Source organism: Artemia franciscana, unplaced genomic scaffold, assembly GCF_032884065.1.
Source record: "Artemia franciscana unplaced genomic scaffold, ASM3288406v1 Scaffold_923, whole genome shotgun sequence".
Lineage (NCBI taxonomy): Eukaryota > Metazoa > Arthropoda > Branchiopoda > Anostraca > Artemiidae > Artemia > Artemia franciscana.
This window is the reverse complement of record NW_027069057.1, coordinates 183,888-200,447: the sequence shown is the minus strand read 5'-3', so window position 1 is coordinate 200,447 and position 16,560 is coordinate 183,888. Positions and strand designations below refer to the sequence as shown.

The 16,560-nt window shown below is 36.5% G+C and overlaps 1 protein-coding gene across 1 annotated transcript in view; it reads right to left on the bottom strand.

The window, feature by feature from the left end:
- Positions 1-16,560, bottom strand: part of LOC136043748 (NBAS subunit of NRZ tethering complex-like) — a gene marked incomplete at its 3' end in the record, with an annotated part of 153,175 nt that overhangs the window by 30,369 nt on the left and 106,246 nt on the right. Inside the window, 1 exon segment of the mRNA XM_065728669.1 lies at positions 3,225-3,376. Coding sequence (XP_065584741.1) covers positions 3,225-3,376 — 152 coding nt within the window.

The window sequence follows — 16,560 nt, the reverse complement described above, 5'->3', positions numbered from 1 at the left end:
TCTAATGTTAATATTTCGTAAAAATGATCCAAAAGCTACAAGAATTCCAAAGGCATAAAAACAAGCCATGTTCACATAAGCTAGGCAAATACCGAAAACTACTACAGTTGAAAACTCGTCAAGGCACAAAATTTCGAACGGAAACCCCTGCCAAGTGTTGGGTATTCGGATTCAACCTGAAAAAAACGAACTAAGCCCATTCCCCCCCCCCCAAATATCCCCATGTTAAAATTACAATAATTAGGAAGACCTGAATGAGGAAAGTTGTCTCTACTCGAACTAGACTAATTTAAATGCATTCCAAAATGCCTGTAGCTTTCAACCAATTCATCTGACTTTATAACACAAAAACAGGTAAAACAACAGGTTTTGTTTTCCTTTTTTTAAGACAGAGAAACTTGACCCCTCAAATGAATATCTGAGGCATCTGATTTTTTTTTTTTACAAAATAAATTCCCTATTTTTTTACCTTTTGTCCGTGTAAATGATGGAAAGGCAGTATGGTCTTCGTTATTATTTGTATTTGACTTGGTTTTTCATCTCGAACCCCATATACAGACAACTTTCTAAAACTTTGCAGATACTCCTGGTATCCCCAAAAAGGAGAGAAGAACATCTTTCTTATCACGTTCTAGCTATCCCACCATAAGTTACAGGAATGTCTACTAAAACATCCCTACAAGATGTTTGGTGTCAGAAACTAAGCAATATCAAGACAAATTAAGCAGCCTATATAGCTTTGTCGACTTGGAACTTTGCCCTGCTGATTTGAAACTTTGCCTTGTTGATTTTAAACTTGACCTTGCTGAATTAAAACTTCGCGTTGTTGATTTAGAACTTTGCCGACTCGGAGCTTCGCCTTGATGATTTGAAACTTCGCCTCGGTGATTTGAAACTTTGTCTTGCTGATTTGAAACTTTGTCTTGCTGATTTGAAACTTTGTCTTGCTGATTTGGAACTTTGCCTTGCTGATTTGAAACTTTGTCTTGCTGATTTGAAACTTTGTCTTGCTGATTTGAAACTTTGCCTTGCTGATTTGAAACTTTGTCTTGCTGATTTGGAACTTTGCCTTGCTGATTTGAAACTTTGTCTTGTTGATTTCAAACTTGGCCTTGCTGATTGGAAGCTTTACCTTGCTGATTTGAAACGTTGCATTGCTGATTTGAAACGTTGCCTTGCTGATTCGAAACTTGGCCTTGCAGATTTGAAAATTAGCCTTGGTGATTTGAAACTTTGTCAAACTGATCTGAAAACTTACTGATTTGAGACCTGACACAATTATAGTAGTAGTCTTGTTTCATTTAGAAGTTGTATATTTTGCTTCTAACACAATTATTTTAACTTCATTTATCAAATGTTCAGCTTCAATTTAAACAAGAACTGTTAAGATCAGACATATTGAACTGAGTAGGCCTACTTCCCAATACAAACAGCAAAAACAAGCGCTTTCATATCAGGTTCAATCCCTTCAGAGGTCTTGGAACTGGAAACATCAGAACAAAAAAGGGCTACCCATTTTCTGACCAGCCTGCCCCATGTCACGGAAAAACCTGCCCACCTCTGGGGCAAATTGGTAGCATTTGAATTCACCTGTTAAAAATTCTGGTGAAGAAAAAATAACAGACCTACAAACCTGAAAAAAATCACAGAAGCTAACGATAAATGTTGTACCTTTCTGTCTCAAAACCATTTTTCTAGCATTCAGCCTTTGGCTAAACTATCAACTTGAACCAAATTGTGACCAACCATCCTCAGCATCTATATGCATCGACTAAAAGTCCGACGTGTATTTAGAAAATCGTCAGCAAATATCATCAGTGAAAAATCAAATTTACCATGGATACAAATTCAAATTAAATTCAAATTCAAATTCATTTTATTTAAAAAACATGCGACGAACAGAGCCGATTATTAGTTTTTATTGTCATGCACACACAAAAAACAAGAGCACTCAATTGAGATGGAAGAGGAAAGCTGAGATGGGAGTAGTTATCTACCGCAGTTTCACTGTAAATGCCCAGCCATCCAGTTTCAGTAGAATAGCGGCCCGTACCATAGAGCCGGTAACTGGTGCCTCTACGTGGGTCTTAGGTAACCAAATATGTGCAAAATACACAGGGAGTGTAACCAGGAATGAGCGGATTGCTAACAAAAAAATTGCACTGTCTCTAAAGTTTCCCCAGAATTGTATGACAGATGATGAGTAAACGTTTGTATGAGCAATAATAATAAAAAGGAGAGGTAGAGAGGAGAGTAGTGTGTAAAACAGGAAATAATAGGATACAGGAAGCCGGTACCTTCGCTTTAATATTATATTATCAGACCATTCGGGGTAACAAACAGTAAGCAAGGAGCTACTCTATCCAATAGTTGATTAATGCGTCAAAAGAACTGGCTTTTAAGGCTGATTCCATATACATAACATTCATTAACTTTAACGTTACTTGATAAGTTTAATTTTATTTTGATACCCATTAAAAGCTACGAGCCTGGATATTTGCCTAATTTAAAAAAAAGGGGGCTCTAGAGAGCCAACCGGTGGAGGTTTCAAGCTCCTATCTAAAAAATGCGGAATTTCGTAGTTTTAACTGATGAAAGACCAGGGATGTGTTTTTGTTTCATTTTTTTTAAAGAGTGGTCTGAACTAACCAATGGTCCTAAAAGATGGGAAGAGGACACATTCCAACAGAAATCAAAAGTTAGAAAGTTAGAAAAGAAATCAGATATCAGGATATCTGATCAAAATTTTGAGATAACCATTTGATTTAGCTTAGTTTCAAGGTTCAGTATTTGTAACTGAGAAATATACAGAAATTTTTTGGGAAATTTTCTGCGGGAGAGGAGAGCATTTTGCACATGGAAAAATCTTCATAAAAAGGAAAGTTTCTGGAGGAATTACCCAAGAAAACTTTTGCACAGGGGGCGGGGAGGGAAGGGGATTCCAAGAAATAATTTGAAAACAGTCAGAAATTATGCCCCCAAAAAAGTTTATTTTAACTAAAAGTAAATACGAACATAAAGTTTAAAATGAATAGAAATTGTTCCATCTATGAGGAGGCAATCCCTTCTTCAAGCCCAGTTCATTACGCTGAAGTTTGATTTTTTGTCAAAATTTTGACAATTTGGCCGTTGAATTTGAATGAAAAGTATTCTTATAGAACTTTAAGACAACTTATTCCTATGGAGTTCCCTATCTAATATTGCCAATCCAATAAACTAAATACCTTTATATTGTTTAAGCTTCTTCACAACTTTCAAAAAATATTCAGCTTTTTCCTTTCTCGTGGCATTTTTGCTAGAGAGAAGCAAGGTAAAGAAGAGGTTCAAACGACCATGATCTACTCCAGATAAAGCTTCATAAATTGACAGCTCCATCCTACAAAAAAAACATGTAAATTTGTTGTTTCTTTCGTTTCTTTTTTTTTTAGCTTACATCAATTTGTATATTATATGTTTTATATTAGTTTATTTTAGTTTAATTCTTCTAGTTATATTAATATTTTCTAGTTTTACTTTCTATTTTTTTCTACGCTGAAGACAATTTGTTGTATACGGGCGAAAAATTCGTTGGATTTTTTTTTGCTCTCTTCGTTTTCATTTACAGGCTATAGGCCCGTTTGTCGTCTTTATATTCATTTCTTTGTTTATGTCATGGATGGCCAGTTCGGCTTTAGATTTTTAAACGCGACTACAACCAGGGCTTTTTGTTATCATTAATTTGAAGGTGAAAACTACCAGATTTCCATTTTCGTATAAAATACAATGTCATATTCATTAACCCACCATGAGGTCCATTTTTTCCAAAAAAAGAAAAAAAGAAGAGGGAACTTTAACCACTTTCACTCAATAAACTGACCTGGTTGGCATTAGAAAAACTTAAGCAGGACAAAACCAAAATGTTACTCCTGCAATATAATTACGCAATTTGAAGGAGTTCCCACAAGCCCCCCCCCATGGCTATAAGGTGGAATAAAGCATTCCTGAAAGCATTTTAAATTGCATTAATACAACTAATTAGTTATTGATTTGCTTGAACGTCTTACGTACAGATTCTGGTACTTAAAGCAAATTTAACAAAATGAGCACTTCGAAGCCAACTCCCTCGGCAATTCATGGGGAGGGAGTGATCGTAATTCTCTTAATCATCCATCCTTCCCTTTCTTTGTCGAAAATAAGTTGTATTGTTAGTATATTTGATATGTATTGACAGTTAAATCAACCCAAACTTGGCTTATATTATGAAAAAATTTGCATTGTATCATATTGACCATACTCTTATGAACCATACTCTTGAGAGTCCAGGTCTGAAAGTTTCAAGCTTTTATATACAAAATATGAAATCCCGCATCATTGTTGCAGCGGTTGCTGAAACCAAGTAAAGGACGAGCCTCAGTCCAGAGTAGCCAAAAATTGATTATTTTGAAACCATTGGAATCGCCATGGCCAAAAGCCCTATTACGGAAACTTACAGTCTATTGGCTTGAACAACAAGGGAAGTCACTTTTATTGCATGGGAAGCACTGATGTTTCCTCTTTTTTTCGTTTTTCCTTCTTCACTGCTAGCGGGGCACTGGAACATCATAGACAGCTATTAGACATATGAATGATTGGCTTATTTTAGCTTATAGGAGGTACAAATCTCCTTTGAATAAAAAAAAAAAAAAATCTGTAAAACAGCTTTGGTCCAGTAAAATGCAGTCCATGATTATGTTAAAGATCTTACATTATCTAATAATCACTCTGAACTCTTGAAAAAAGGAATGAGAACTTTCTATTCCCAACAGAATGAACGTGATTACATCGTTCTTAGCTAAAGTGCCCCTCAGGAGGTAGCAACAAAATTATAAAAACACGAAAAAAATATGTTTCTATGATTTAAATGCGTGTTTTTCAATCAGGGAGTCTAGTCTTGGTTCAATTCAAAACAGTAGACTGTGCGGAAAGTATGGTCTGTTTTCAAGGAATGTAATGAGAGAAAGGCTGAGATGGTTAGGGACGGATGAAGGATGACAGATTGCCAAAGATTGTTCTTTTCGGCCAATCGTCTAGGGCTGAACGGAAAGCAGGTCGTCCACGGTTGGGGTTGCAGGATATCAGAAAGATAGATTTAAAGGAAACGGAACTTTCTTGGAAGGGTCTAAATAGGGAAGTTTTGAATGGACTGGGATGGAGGATGAGCGTACATAGCTGTGTTGGCCTCAGGTGACTTGGTGCTACGGTGAGTTGTTACCAGTAGTAGTAGCAGTAAATGGATGCATTTCAGTCAGGGAGCCAAGTCTTGGTTCAAAGAAATGGGTCTTCTCCATGAAAAGTTCGAAAAACAATTCTTAATAAAAATTTTCAGCGTGTTTTGCAATGAATTTGTACAAAATACGAGAAAAACATGTTTCTATGGTATAAATATGTGCCTTTTAATCAAGAGAGCCAAGTCTTATTTCAAAGCAATGGTCCTTCCCCATTAAAAGTTCACAAAAATAGTTCTTATATGATATTTTACTGTGCTTTGCATCGAAATTATACAAAATTTGAAGAAATTATGGTTCTATAAATCAAATATGTGCCATTTGATAAGGGAGGTCTAGTCTTGGTTCACAAAAATGGGCCTTCGCCATGAAAAGCTCGCAAAAATAAATCTTAAGATCACTTTTCACTGTGTTTTGCAAAGAAATTGTAAAAAAAAAAATACGAATAAAAAACGCTTCTATGATTAAATTTGATTCAAATTATTCAAATAATTGAATAAGGGAGCCATCGTCTTGGTTCAAAGAATTGAACTATCTCCATTAAAAGCCCCAAAAATTATATAAATTACGAAGGAAATACGTTTTTATATTCAAATGAGTGCCTTTCAATAAGGGATGCCTAGTCTTGGTTCAAAGAAATGGGGCTTCTCCATGAAAAGCTCACAAAAATAGCTCTTACTATGACTTTTTCACTATGTTTTCAGTCCATTCCTAAAATGGGTAATCAATTTCCAAGCTTTGTAATCGGTTTCCAAAGCTTGTAATCTGTTTCAAATTTTTTTTTACTCCGTTACAAGACTTTGCAGTCCATTTCCAAACTTTTTAGTCCATTTCGAATTTTATATTCCATTTCAAACTTTGTAGTCCGTTTCGAAAGTCTGTAGTCCATTTCCAAGGTCTCCGCAAAATATCAGAAAAAAAGGCCAAAGCGAATCAGCTGCCAAACAAAAATAGAAAAAACCCAATAAATTAAATATAAGCAAATCTAGGGTTGAATCAATTGTCAATACAAATCAAGCAAAGTAACAATACAACTTGTTTTCCACAAAGAAAGGGAAGGAGGGACGGACGATTAGGAGAACTACGACTACTCCCACCATACAAATCGACAGGGAGACAGCTTTCTGACCTTCTTTTTTCTGGGAGGGGGGCAGTATTTTGTTTTGTATATTTTTTCCTTCTTTCTTGGAGGCTCCTTAACCACAGTACCTAAAGATAAAAGTTATTCACCGATCGGAAAAAAATTGGGGTCAATTCTTTTCTGCAGGGGGGGGGGATAGAATGAAAGCATTAAAGTCTTCTTGACTCAGGGACCTGCTGTAAGTTTAAAAGTAATCAGGGACAAAAAAAGAAGTTCCATTTCTAGACTCCTGTCAACACATTGTACAATTGTTTCGATCCGAAGAACAAACCGTGAAACTTTTGAGGCACTGGACACCCGAGATCAGTCGCACCACCTTTAAAGTTCCACTTTAAATTATATCTGCAGCCCATTGACAATTCCTATAATTTACGGTTCTTGCCCCAAGGGCTGTGGGGTCATGCCATCTCCAAAGGCGTATTTATTGGAAATTTCGATTATTCTGAACAAAATGGCTATCCCAAAATTTTCCTGAGATTTTTTGGGGCCTTGTGAGGAGGGTAGTTGTGCAGCAAAACAGGGTGAGGGGTGGGGCTCCTCAGCCCTCCAATCAGTTTTGACTCTTAAAGGCCGCTAGAACTTTCAAACTAACAGTCGAAAAAACTTAAGCTTCTACCACCAGTTTTTGCTTGAGGTGCTTGGGCCCCCTTCCTGAAGCCCCTGCTGATTCCAGGTGGGAGTCAAAGGTCAAGCTAAGCCTGTATACCTCCATTGCGGTGATGGTAGTTACAGGCAATGAGGCTCGATCTTCCGTCCCTGGGAAGCAGAGGAAATCCGTCAGCGCACCTCAAAGCGACGGAAGGGTGTAAACACCACTGAGCTCCACGCCGAGGGATTTGGTGGCCAACGCGCTCCGTGTGACCCGCAAGATTGGGGACCTTGCGGTCAAATCTATTCCCAAGAAACATCGATGGATCTGAGACTCCGGAGTAGAAGATAATTAGGGACTCCAAGTAGTGTGTTTCATCATGAACCAAAGAACCAGAAATTGTCTCCTAGAATGGGAACCAGTCTCCTGTAGACTTGCCAGAATCAGACTAAAAGGAAACCCCGCAAATGTGTCGATAATTTCTTTCAAACAGGCCGAATTGGCTATTTAGGTCTACTTATGTATTACTAGCATTGTTTCTAATAAGTATTCTTCTTAATTTAAATTCTCTAAGGTGTTTTCTATAAGGTGTGGCTTGTGAGATGTTTCAAACAAGCCAAATTGGCTATTTAGGTCTACTTCTGTATTACTAGCATTGTTTCTAATAAATATTCTTCTTAATTTAAATTCTCTAAGGTGTTTTCTATAAGGTGCGGCTTGTGAGATGTTTCAGATAGGCCAAATTGGCTATTTAGGTCTACTTCGGTATTACTAGCATTATTTCTTATAAGTATTATTCTTAATTTAAATTCCCTAAGTTGTTTTCTATAAGGTGTGGCTTGTGAGGTGTTTCAAACAGGCCAAATTGGCTATTTAGGTCTACTTCTGCATTATTAGCATTATTTCTAATAAGTATTCTTCTTAGTTTAAATTCTCTAAGGTGTTTTCTAGTAGGTGTGGCTTGTGAGATGTTTCAAACAGGCCAAATTGGCTATTTAGGTTGACTTCTGTATTACTAGTATTGTTTCTAATAAATATTCTTCAAAATTTAAATTCTCTAATGTGTTTTTCATAAGATGTGACTTGTGAAGTGTTTCAATCAGGCCAAATTGGCTATTTATTAGTTAATTATTAGTTAACATGCTAGGTTTTGGTAGAGGACAATAGAGCTTTTTTGTGTTTTCTTTTTTCTTTATTTTAGTGTACAAATTAAAAGGAAAGTTGCAATTTATTACAACTATTAATTAGTTGCATTAGTTAGTTAATGATTAGTTTGTATGCTAGGTTTAAGCAGAGGACAACAGAGCTTGTATGTGTTATTTTTATCCTTTAATCTATTGTCTAAGTTGAAAGTAAGTTGCAATTTACTGTAACTATTTATTAGCTACATTAGTTAGTTAATTATTAGATAATCATGCTAGGTTTTGGTGAGGACAACAGATAGGGGAATGCCCTACACATATGTACAGTATCTCCGTAGGAGGCACAGACTAAGAAGGACCTTGTCCCTGGGGGTCCATAATAGAAACTGGGGCACCCTCTCCTGGGGTCATAAATACAGGTGGAGGAGGAAGAGAGCCCATCAAATGTACACTCAACAAGGCCCACTGACGCGTCCCCACGTCACATGAGTTACAAACCTTCTCCCAGTAATGGGTTAAATTGCATGGTGATGCAGAACTCCATCGTGGGAGGATCCTCTATAGGAGGACAACTGTGGCAGGGTGTAAGATCCAGATTTATGGACAACGGCCTCTATAGAGGGCTGCCTCCACCCTTTTGGGGTACCTGCAAGACTGGGAAACTGGCGATCAATTGTTCCCACTTCAGGAGTGGCGCCCTTTGAGGAAATTATAGCCTAGTAAACAACACAGCACTCGCATGGGATTCTGATTATTGGATATTCTTCTGGGCTTGGTTTGTTTTGATGGGCGTTTTCGGGCTGAAAAGCCTCTTCCTAGCTAATTTATATACTATGGGTTGCCTCCCCGTAGTAGCATAATATTTGTAGGCATGAATATACAATGAGTCGGAGGTAAAAGGGTTGGGACTATCTGTGCAGGATTCCGACTCTTGCTGATAGAAGAGAAACTCATATCTCAGGGGTAGGAAGCATGAAATTAGGTGACGTAGAATTTGTTTACTCAGGCAGGAAGGATGGGGTACATAGACAGGGAGTAGGGTTCACGATGAATAAGGAAGCTGCTAAGTCTTGTTGAGGCTGGGAAGGTATTAGTAATAGAATACTAATTGCTCATTTTACGACTAAAAAGTTTAGGGTATAAGTTATAGCAGTATATGCCCCTGTTGAAACAACTGATGGAGATACTAGTGACTCAGATGAATTTTACTTACAGTTACGGGAGCAAATAGACATGGTACCAGGTAGAAATATGGTGTTTCTGCTAGGAGATTTTAATGCCCAGGTTGGTAGAAATAGGGACATATGGTATTCCAGCCTAGGTAAATTTGGCGTAGGAAAAGAAAACAGCAATAACTATAGACTTTTGCAAATTTGTAGGTATCTCGGTTACACCGAGATACAGTTGCAGGAAAGACAGCAAACCTTATTGATTATGTTATTGTAAACCGAAGACTAGCAGGATCATACAAGATACTAGGGTGTATAGGAGTGCTGTAATTGATGTTAAAAGTAAAGATCACCATCTAGTAGTGTCTAAGGTTAATTTAAAGCTGAAATTTCGGAAGGGTAGCTACATCCCGGAAAGTTATGATGTTGGTAGACTTAAGGATGGAAATTTGAAAAGAAACTTCCAGGAACAGTTGAATGCTAAACTTGAGAGCTTAAAATTAAACAATGTGGAAGATGGATGGAATAATTTTGGAAAAACAATTTGTGAAGTTGCTGATGGTGTCTTAGGGAGGAGTGCTAAGACTGCAACTAGGAATATTAGTGAAAAAACTTTAGGTTTAATAGAGAGTATAAGGGGTTTGTACAAGAATTATCTGAGTGATAGGTCGTATGAAAACAAAAGGAATGTAAAGAAAGTGGAGAAAGCATTAAAATATGAACTAGGGAGATGTGAAGTGGAGGCAATGGATAAAATTGCTGAGGATCTGGAAGATGCGGCTAGACAGCATAATAGTAAAATATTATACTGGCATATTAATAAATTGAAAAGGAGTAGGCAATCCGGACTAGTCCCAGTTAAAGATAGAAATGGGGCCACAATTAGTGATAAGGAAAAAGTTCAAAAAGATGGGTGGAACATTTTGAGAATGTGCTAAACCGAGATATAGTTGCAGTAAAAGATATAGATGAAAATGAAAAAGTTTGTGATACCTTGGATGTGAAGGAAGATTTGTTTAGTGAGGAAGAGTTAGTGACAGTACTAAAAGGATAAAAAAATAATAAGGCTCCAGGTGCCGATAGTGTGATAAATGAGTTTCTTAAATATGGTGGCTCTGAGGTTAGAAATAAGCTAATGAAGATTATAAACATGATTTTTTGAAAAAGGAGGTACCTAATAATTCTAGGAAAACCTTAATTAAACCACTGTATAAGAAAGATGACAAGAGTGAGTGTCGTAATTATCGAGGCATTAGTCTGGTCTCTGTAGGTAGCAAATTACTGAGTAAGATGATACTTTTTAGACTGAGAGATGCTGTAGACAAAGTTTTAAGGGAAGAACAATGCGGTTTTAGAAAAGGTAGAGGATGTGTCGACCAAGTTAATACTCACATCCAAGTTAATACTCCTGCGGTTAAGGTAGGAAATTAGCAACTGGTTTTGTATTAAATCAGGAGTTAAGCAGGGTTGTGTTCTATCCCCCTTTATTTGGATCATTTTGATGGACTTCGTCTTAAGGAGAACAGGAAAGACAATTGGAGACCACAGAATCAAATGGGGAGGAAAAACACTCCAGGACTTAGATTATTCTGATGATTTAAGCATATTAGATGAATGTGTGATCAAAATGAATGAATTTTAGAGGTTTCACGAGTTCAGGGTGCTAGAATAGGCTTGGAAATTAATGCGAAGAAGACTAAATCACTAAAACTAGGAATAAGTAAAGATGAAAAGGTGACGTTGGGTAACGATAAGATTGATCAGGTTGGCAGCTTCACTTACCTTGGTAGTATTGTTAGTAAAGACGGTGGGAGCAGTAACGATGTTAAAAGTAGAATAGCTAAGCCTCAGGGTGTTTTTTCACAGTTAAAAAAAGTTTGGAAGATTAGAAAGATATGTCTGCAAACCAAGATTAGAATATTGGAAGCTACAGTGATGACAGTGGTCAAATATAGCTCTGAAGCATGGGCGCTCCGAAAAGCAGATGAAAATTTACTAGATGTATTCCAGAGAAATTGCCTACGGATTGTTCTGGGTACCTGGCTGACTGACCGTATTTCAAACAGTAGGTTGTACAGAAAATGTGATTCAATCCCGCTTTCTAGGGCTATAATGAAAGAAAGGTTGATATAACTAGGCCACGTTCTGCGGATGAAGGATGACAGATTGCCAAAGATTGTCCTTTTTGGCCAACCGTCTGGGGCTACACGGAAAGCAGGTTGTCCTTGTCTGGGTTGGGAGGATGCCATATATAAAGATTTAAAGGAAATGGGAACTTCCTGGGAGGATGTAAAGAGGAAGGCCTTGAACAGATTAGGTTGGAGGAGGAGCGTGCGTAGCTGTGTTGGCCTCAGGCGGCTTGGTGCTGCAGTGAGTTATTATTATTATTATTAGTAGTAGTATTAAATGTGAAAATCAATGTGAAGCTCAATTGATTTGAACCTATGTAAATCGAAAATCAGGCAAGTGCTTTTAAAGCGGAAAGTCAAATTAGTGATAATTTAGCCAAAAATGAAAATTGTGCTGAAGAGAGCCAGAAACACCTTCAATAAAAATAGTAGAATAACATGATAACCGCTGCTTGGCTAGTAAGTTTTGAGATTATGTTCAAAGTGTAATTCCTATTTTAATCACAAACATTAAATTTACTATAATTATGATTCTATTCGTATTCGTACGAAAAATGTGGTTCAATCCCGCTTTCTAGGGCTATAATGAAAGAAAGGTTGAGATGGCTAGGCCACGTTCTGCGGATGAAGGATGACAGATTGCCAAAGATTGTCCTTTTTGGCCAACCGTCTGGGGCTACACGGAAAGCAGGTTGTCGACACGGAATTCCCCCACCCGTGACGTTACTAAAACGACAAAGGATGATTTCTACAGCAAACTGCAGCAGTTTGGTCCGTCTGACCAGAACACAAGACAAATCCTGGGAAAATTTGGACAGGGTCACAGATGCGAGAATGGGCAAAGGTTGGTAAACTACGCCTTGATGAGCCACCTTGTTATCACCAACACCATATTTCAGCACAAACCTAGCCACCTCTTAACTTGGTATTCAAATGACGGTGTCACTAAGGCCCAAATTGACTTCCTTCTAGTGCGCCAGCGCTGGAGAAGTTCCGTGCAGGACTCTTGCTCTTACAACGGCGCGGACACAGGCTCACAGTCTGGGTCTGACCACAGGCTCGTTGCAGCAAAAATTTTGCTACGTCTTGCAAGTCAAAGAAAAAACAAGCCCAAGGCCGGCTTCAATAACGGCATGCCTTCAACCTGGACCTGACTAACCGGTTTGACGCCCTCAGCTCTGATGAAAACCTAACCCCCGATAAGAGACGGGAGACCTTTAAAACCGTGATGACAGAGACTGCCGATGAGATCCTAGGCCGAGCAAAAATAAAACGACAACACTGGATAACCACTTCAGTTCATTCAATGCTCTCCTCGAGTTAACATCTCAGTATCGGAGAGCGCGCATTTTGACTTATTTTATGCCAATTTTGTGAACACCTGTGAATAGTTATTATGACCAGGAAAAAGAGACGTAATGATATGGAATCCACACGATTATCTGTGCAAGATTCAACAGCCGAAGGGACAATACGTGATTCGATCGATGCACTGACCAGTTCGGTCCATCAGATTTTAGAAACAGTTAAAGCAACGCGGGAGGAGATACAAGGTTTGAGATCTGAATTATCCGAAATCCGTTCAGACATTAGTGGTCTAACCTCCAAAGTGAATGATATTGAAATTAAAACTGCTACCCACTCGGATACAATTACAAAGATTCAGGCAGAATTAAAAGATATAAGAATGAAAGAAACCCATGGATTAGGCCCTCTCACTGATAAGGTCCTCATATTAGAGAATTTGGAAAAGAAAGATAACATTATTGCTTGGAATTTAAAGGCTGCTTCAGTGCCGGAGGCCTCGACGAAAATGGAACACTTGCTGGTAAATTTCTTACAACTAAAAATTAATTTTGAAGTTAAAGAAGTACATAACAAATTTGTGAAAATACGACTCATGAACTCGGATGACAAGTTCTCGGTACTTCAAGCGAATAAACAATTACGTGACCAGCCCTGGAAAAAAGACCTTGATAAAGCGACAAAATTTAAGAGTTTTCTTCAGTGATGATGTTAGTAAAACTTGCAGGGAGATTCGCGCTACGCTGAATCAAAAAAAGAAAGAAATGAAGGAGAAAGGTTTTATTGCATGGATCCCACCCACGGTACTACCCACATTATGCTACATAGACCAAGACGGAGTGAAACAAAAAAAGAAGTGGCATAACGTCCCACCAGTCGAATAAATTGTGTAATTTTTTAAATTTTTTTCGCATTATTAGTGATTTGTTAGGATTTGTTCATAACAGTCATTATATAAATCCGCAAATATGTGTTGGTGTGCCCACATTGTTGCCAAAATATGCGTGTTCTCTGTTGAATGAAAAAGAATGAACATACCTCCACCGAAACGCAATGGATTTCTCCGACGTATGCGGTTGTTATATGTGATTAGCTTAGTTTTCTTTTTTGAGTGGTCTTTTGTTAAATTACTGATTAACTGGAGTGAGGCTTTTTTGTTGATTTATGATATTGAGTTTACATAATCTACCTGATCTTGCAAGCAGAACTAAACTGTTAGAGGAAAATCCTTTTGATATACTGGAATGCTTGAAAGATGTGAAGGATGATGAAGCAGTAATTTTGGAAGATAGCCCGAAAAACAAATATTCATTTATGGATGATTCTATACCCACATGCAGTAATGTACGTTTTTCTAGCTTTAACTGCAGAGGTTTACTAAATAGCATTGAGTTCATAAATGACATAATTAATAAAAATAAAATTGAAGCTTTAGCGGTAAACGAAACTTTCTTAAATGATAGAAATATTAATGATGTAAAGTTTTTTGATTATGATTTTGTTCACGAGAGTAGAAAACACCATCAGCATGGTGGATTAGGATTTATCATAAGAAAAGAGTTAAAATCGAAAATAAGACGAGACCTAATGATTTGGAATGTAGAAATGATTTTTGAAACGTGTATTCTGGAATGTGAAGTTAATAAAAAATCAACAATCATGATATCTTTATATCGCCCACCTTCCGGAAGTATAGATCAATTTTTGATGCAACTTGAAATTTTATTAAATAAAATATCACAGATGAATAAGCAAATATTTATTTTTGGTGATTTCAACCTAGACCTAATGAAAATTCAAGCAAAGCAAAATGATTCGAAGATAAGAGAATTTTTAGAACTAATGCTTTGTCAAGGACTGCTCCCATCATGTCTGATTCCAACTCGAATAGATGATATTGGAGCAACATTAATTGATAATATTTTTTCTAATAGTATTTGTTTTTCAACTTTTGTAATATTAAACGATATTTCAGATCACGGTGTGATAATTTCTGAATTTAATTTGGCCAGATCTAAAAAAAATAAACGGACTGAAAAAACAGGTCGTATAATAAATGATGAATCAATTGCGCGTTTAATTATTAAGCTAGGAGATATAGATTGGAAGGAAGTAGTCAGTACTGAGGATGCAAACAAGGCATTGGAAATGTTTTATAAATCATTTAATGATGTTTATAATGATATATGTCCGAAAGTTAAAAGGAAAACACCCAAGTCAATGCCACAAAAACCATGGATATCTCCGAGACTGTTAAAATGTATTAATGAAAAAAATAGACTATACAAAATTAAATGCAACTATCCGTCTGATGAAAACATCCAGAAATTCAAATTGTACAAAAACACTCTGACTAGAACTTTGAGAGAAAGTGAAAGAAATTATTATGAAAAGGAAATATCTTCAGCTGCGTCCCAACAGAAAATGTGGGAAATATTGCGTGATAAATTAAATAAAAATAAACGAAGATCAATACCGACTTTTCTTAATAATGGAAATGACGTTAATGAATCAACTGAAAAAAAGGATATCGCAGAATTATTTGCTAAGCATTTCAGTAAAATTGGTGAAGAATTGGTTAGAGATCTTTTGGATAAGCCATCAGATTATACACGATTTATGTCCAAAAACGAAGATAAATCATTGTATATGCTACCAGTATCATTTGATGAATACCAAAAAGCTATTAGTGATTTAAAGAGAGGAAATTCGGCTTCAGTAGATGATATATCGACAAATCTCTTAAAGAAAATATCAGGAGTAATATATGAACCTCTTACAGATGTTATAAATAAGAGCATAAAAAAATGGTGTTTTCCCTGATCTTCTGAAAAAGGCCAAAATAATCCCTATATTTAAAAAAGGGGAGGCTCAAGATCCCAATAATTACCGTCCTATTGCACTCCTTTCCCCACTGGCTAAAGTATTTGAAAAAATAATGAAATATAGACTTACATCATTTCTGGAAAAGATCAAATTTTTTTTCGAAGTTCCAGTTTGGTTTTTTAAAAGAAAGATCGACAGAAGATGCTGTCGCCGCAACACATATTTTCATTAATGATGCTTTAGATGATGATTGCTTAGCAGCTACATTGTTTTTTGATATTAAGAAAGCTTTCGACACTTTAAATCACGAAATTCTATTTAAAAAACTTGAAAATACGGGAATAAGAGGAGTACCTTTAAAATTAATCAAATCATATTTGCAAAATCGAAGGTTTGTGGTAGATATTGATGGTGAATATTCGTCTGAGACATCGAATAATAATATCGGTGTACCGCAAGGTTCAATTTTAGGACCTCTATTATTTTTAATATATATAAATGATCTCCCAAATTCTACTACTGAAAATGCATTAACAATTATGTTTGCGGATGATACTGCAGCAAGTTTAAAAGCACCAACATTAGATGCACTGAAAGAAAAACTGATTGAAGTTACAAAATCCGTCACAAATTGGTTCCAAATTAACAAACTTGTCCCTAATTTTGTTAAAACAGAATTTATTATTTATGGAAGATCAAATCAAAAGTTGAAAAATATTTCTCTGAATGAAATTACCATTGATACTATTCATGAAATCAAAAGAGTATACACAGCAAAATATTTAGGTATCGTTTTTGACCCTACCATGAATTTTAAAACACATATTTCGTTGTTGAGATTAAAATTATCAAGATATATAGGTTTGCTCCACCGACTAAAATTTTTATTCTCATATAAGGTTCTAAGAATCCTATATTTTTGCCTAATTGATGCACAAATCCAATATTGCTCAGCTATATTTTTGCTGACTTTTAAATCACATATTAAACCACTACAAACCCTGCAAAACAAAGCT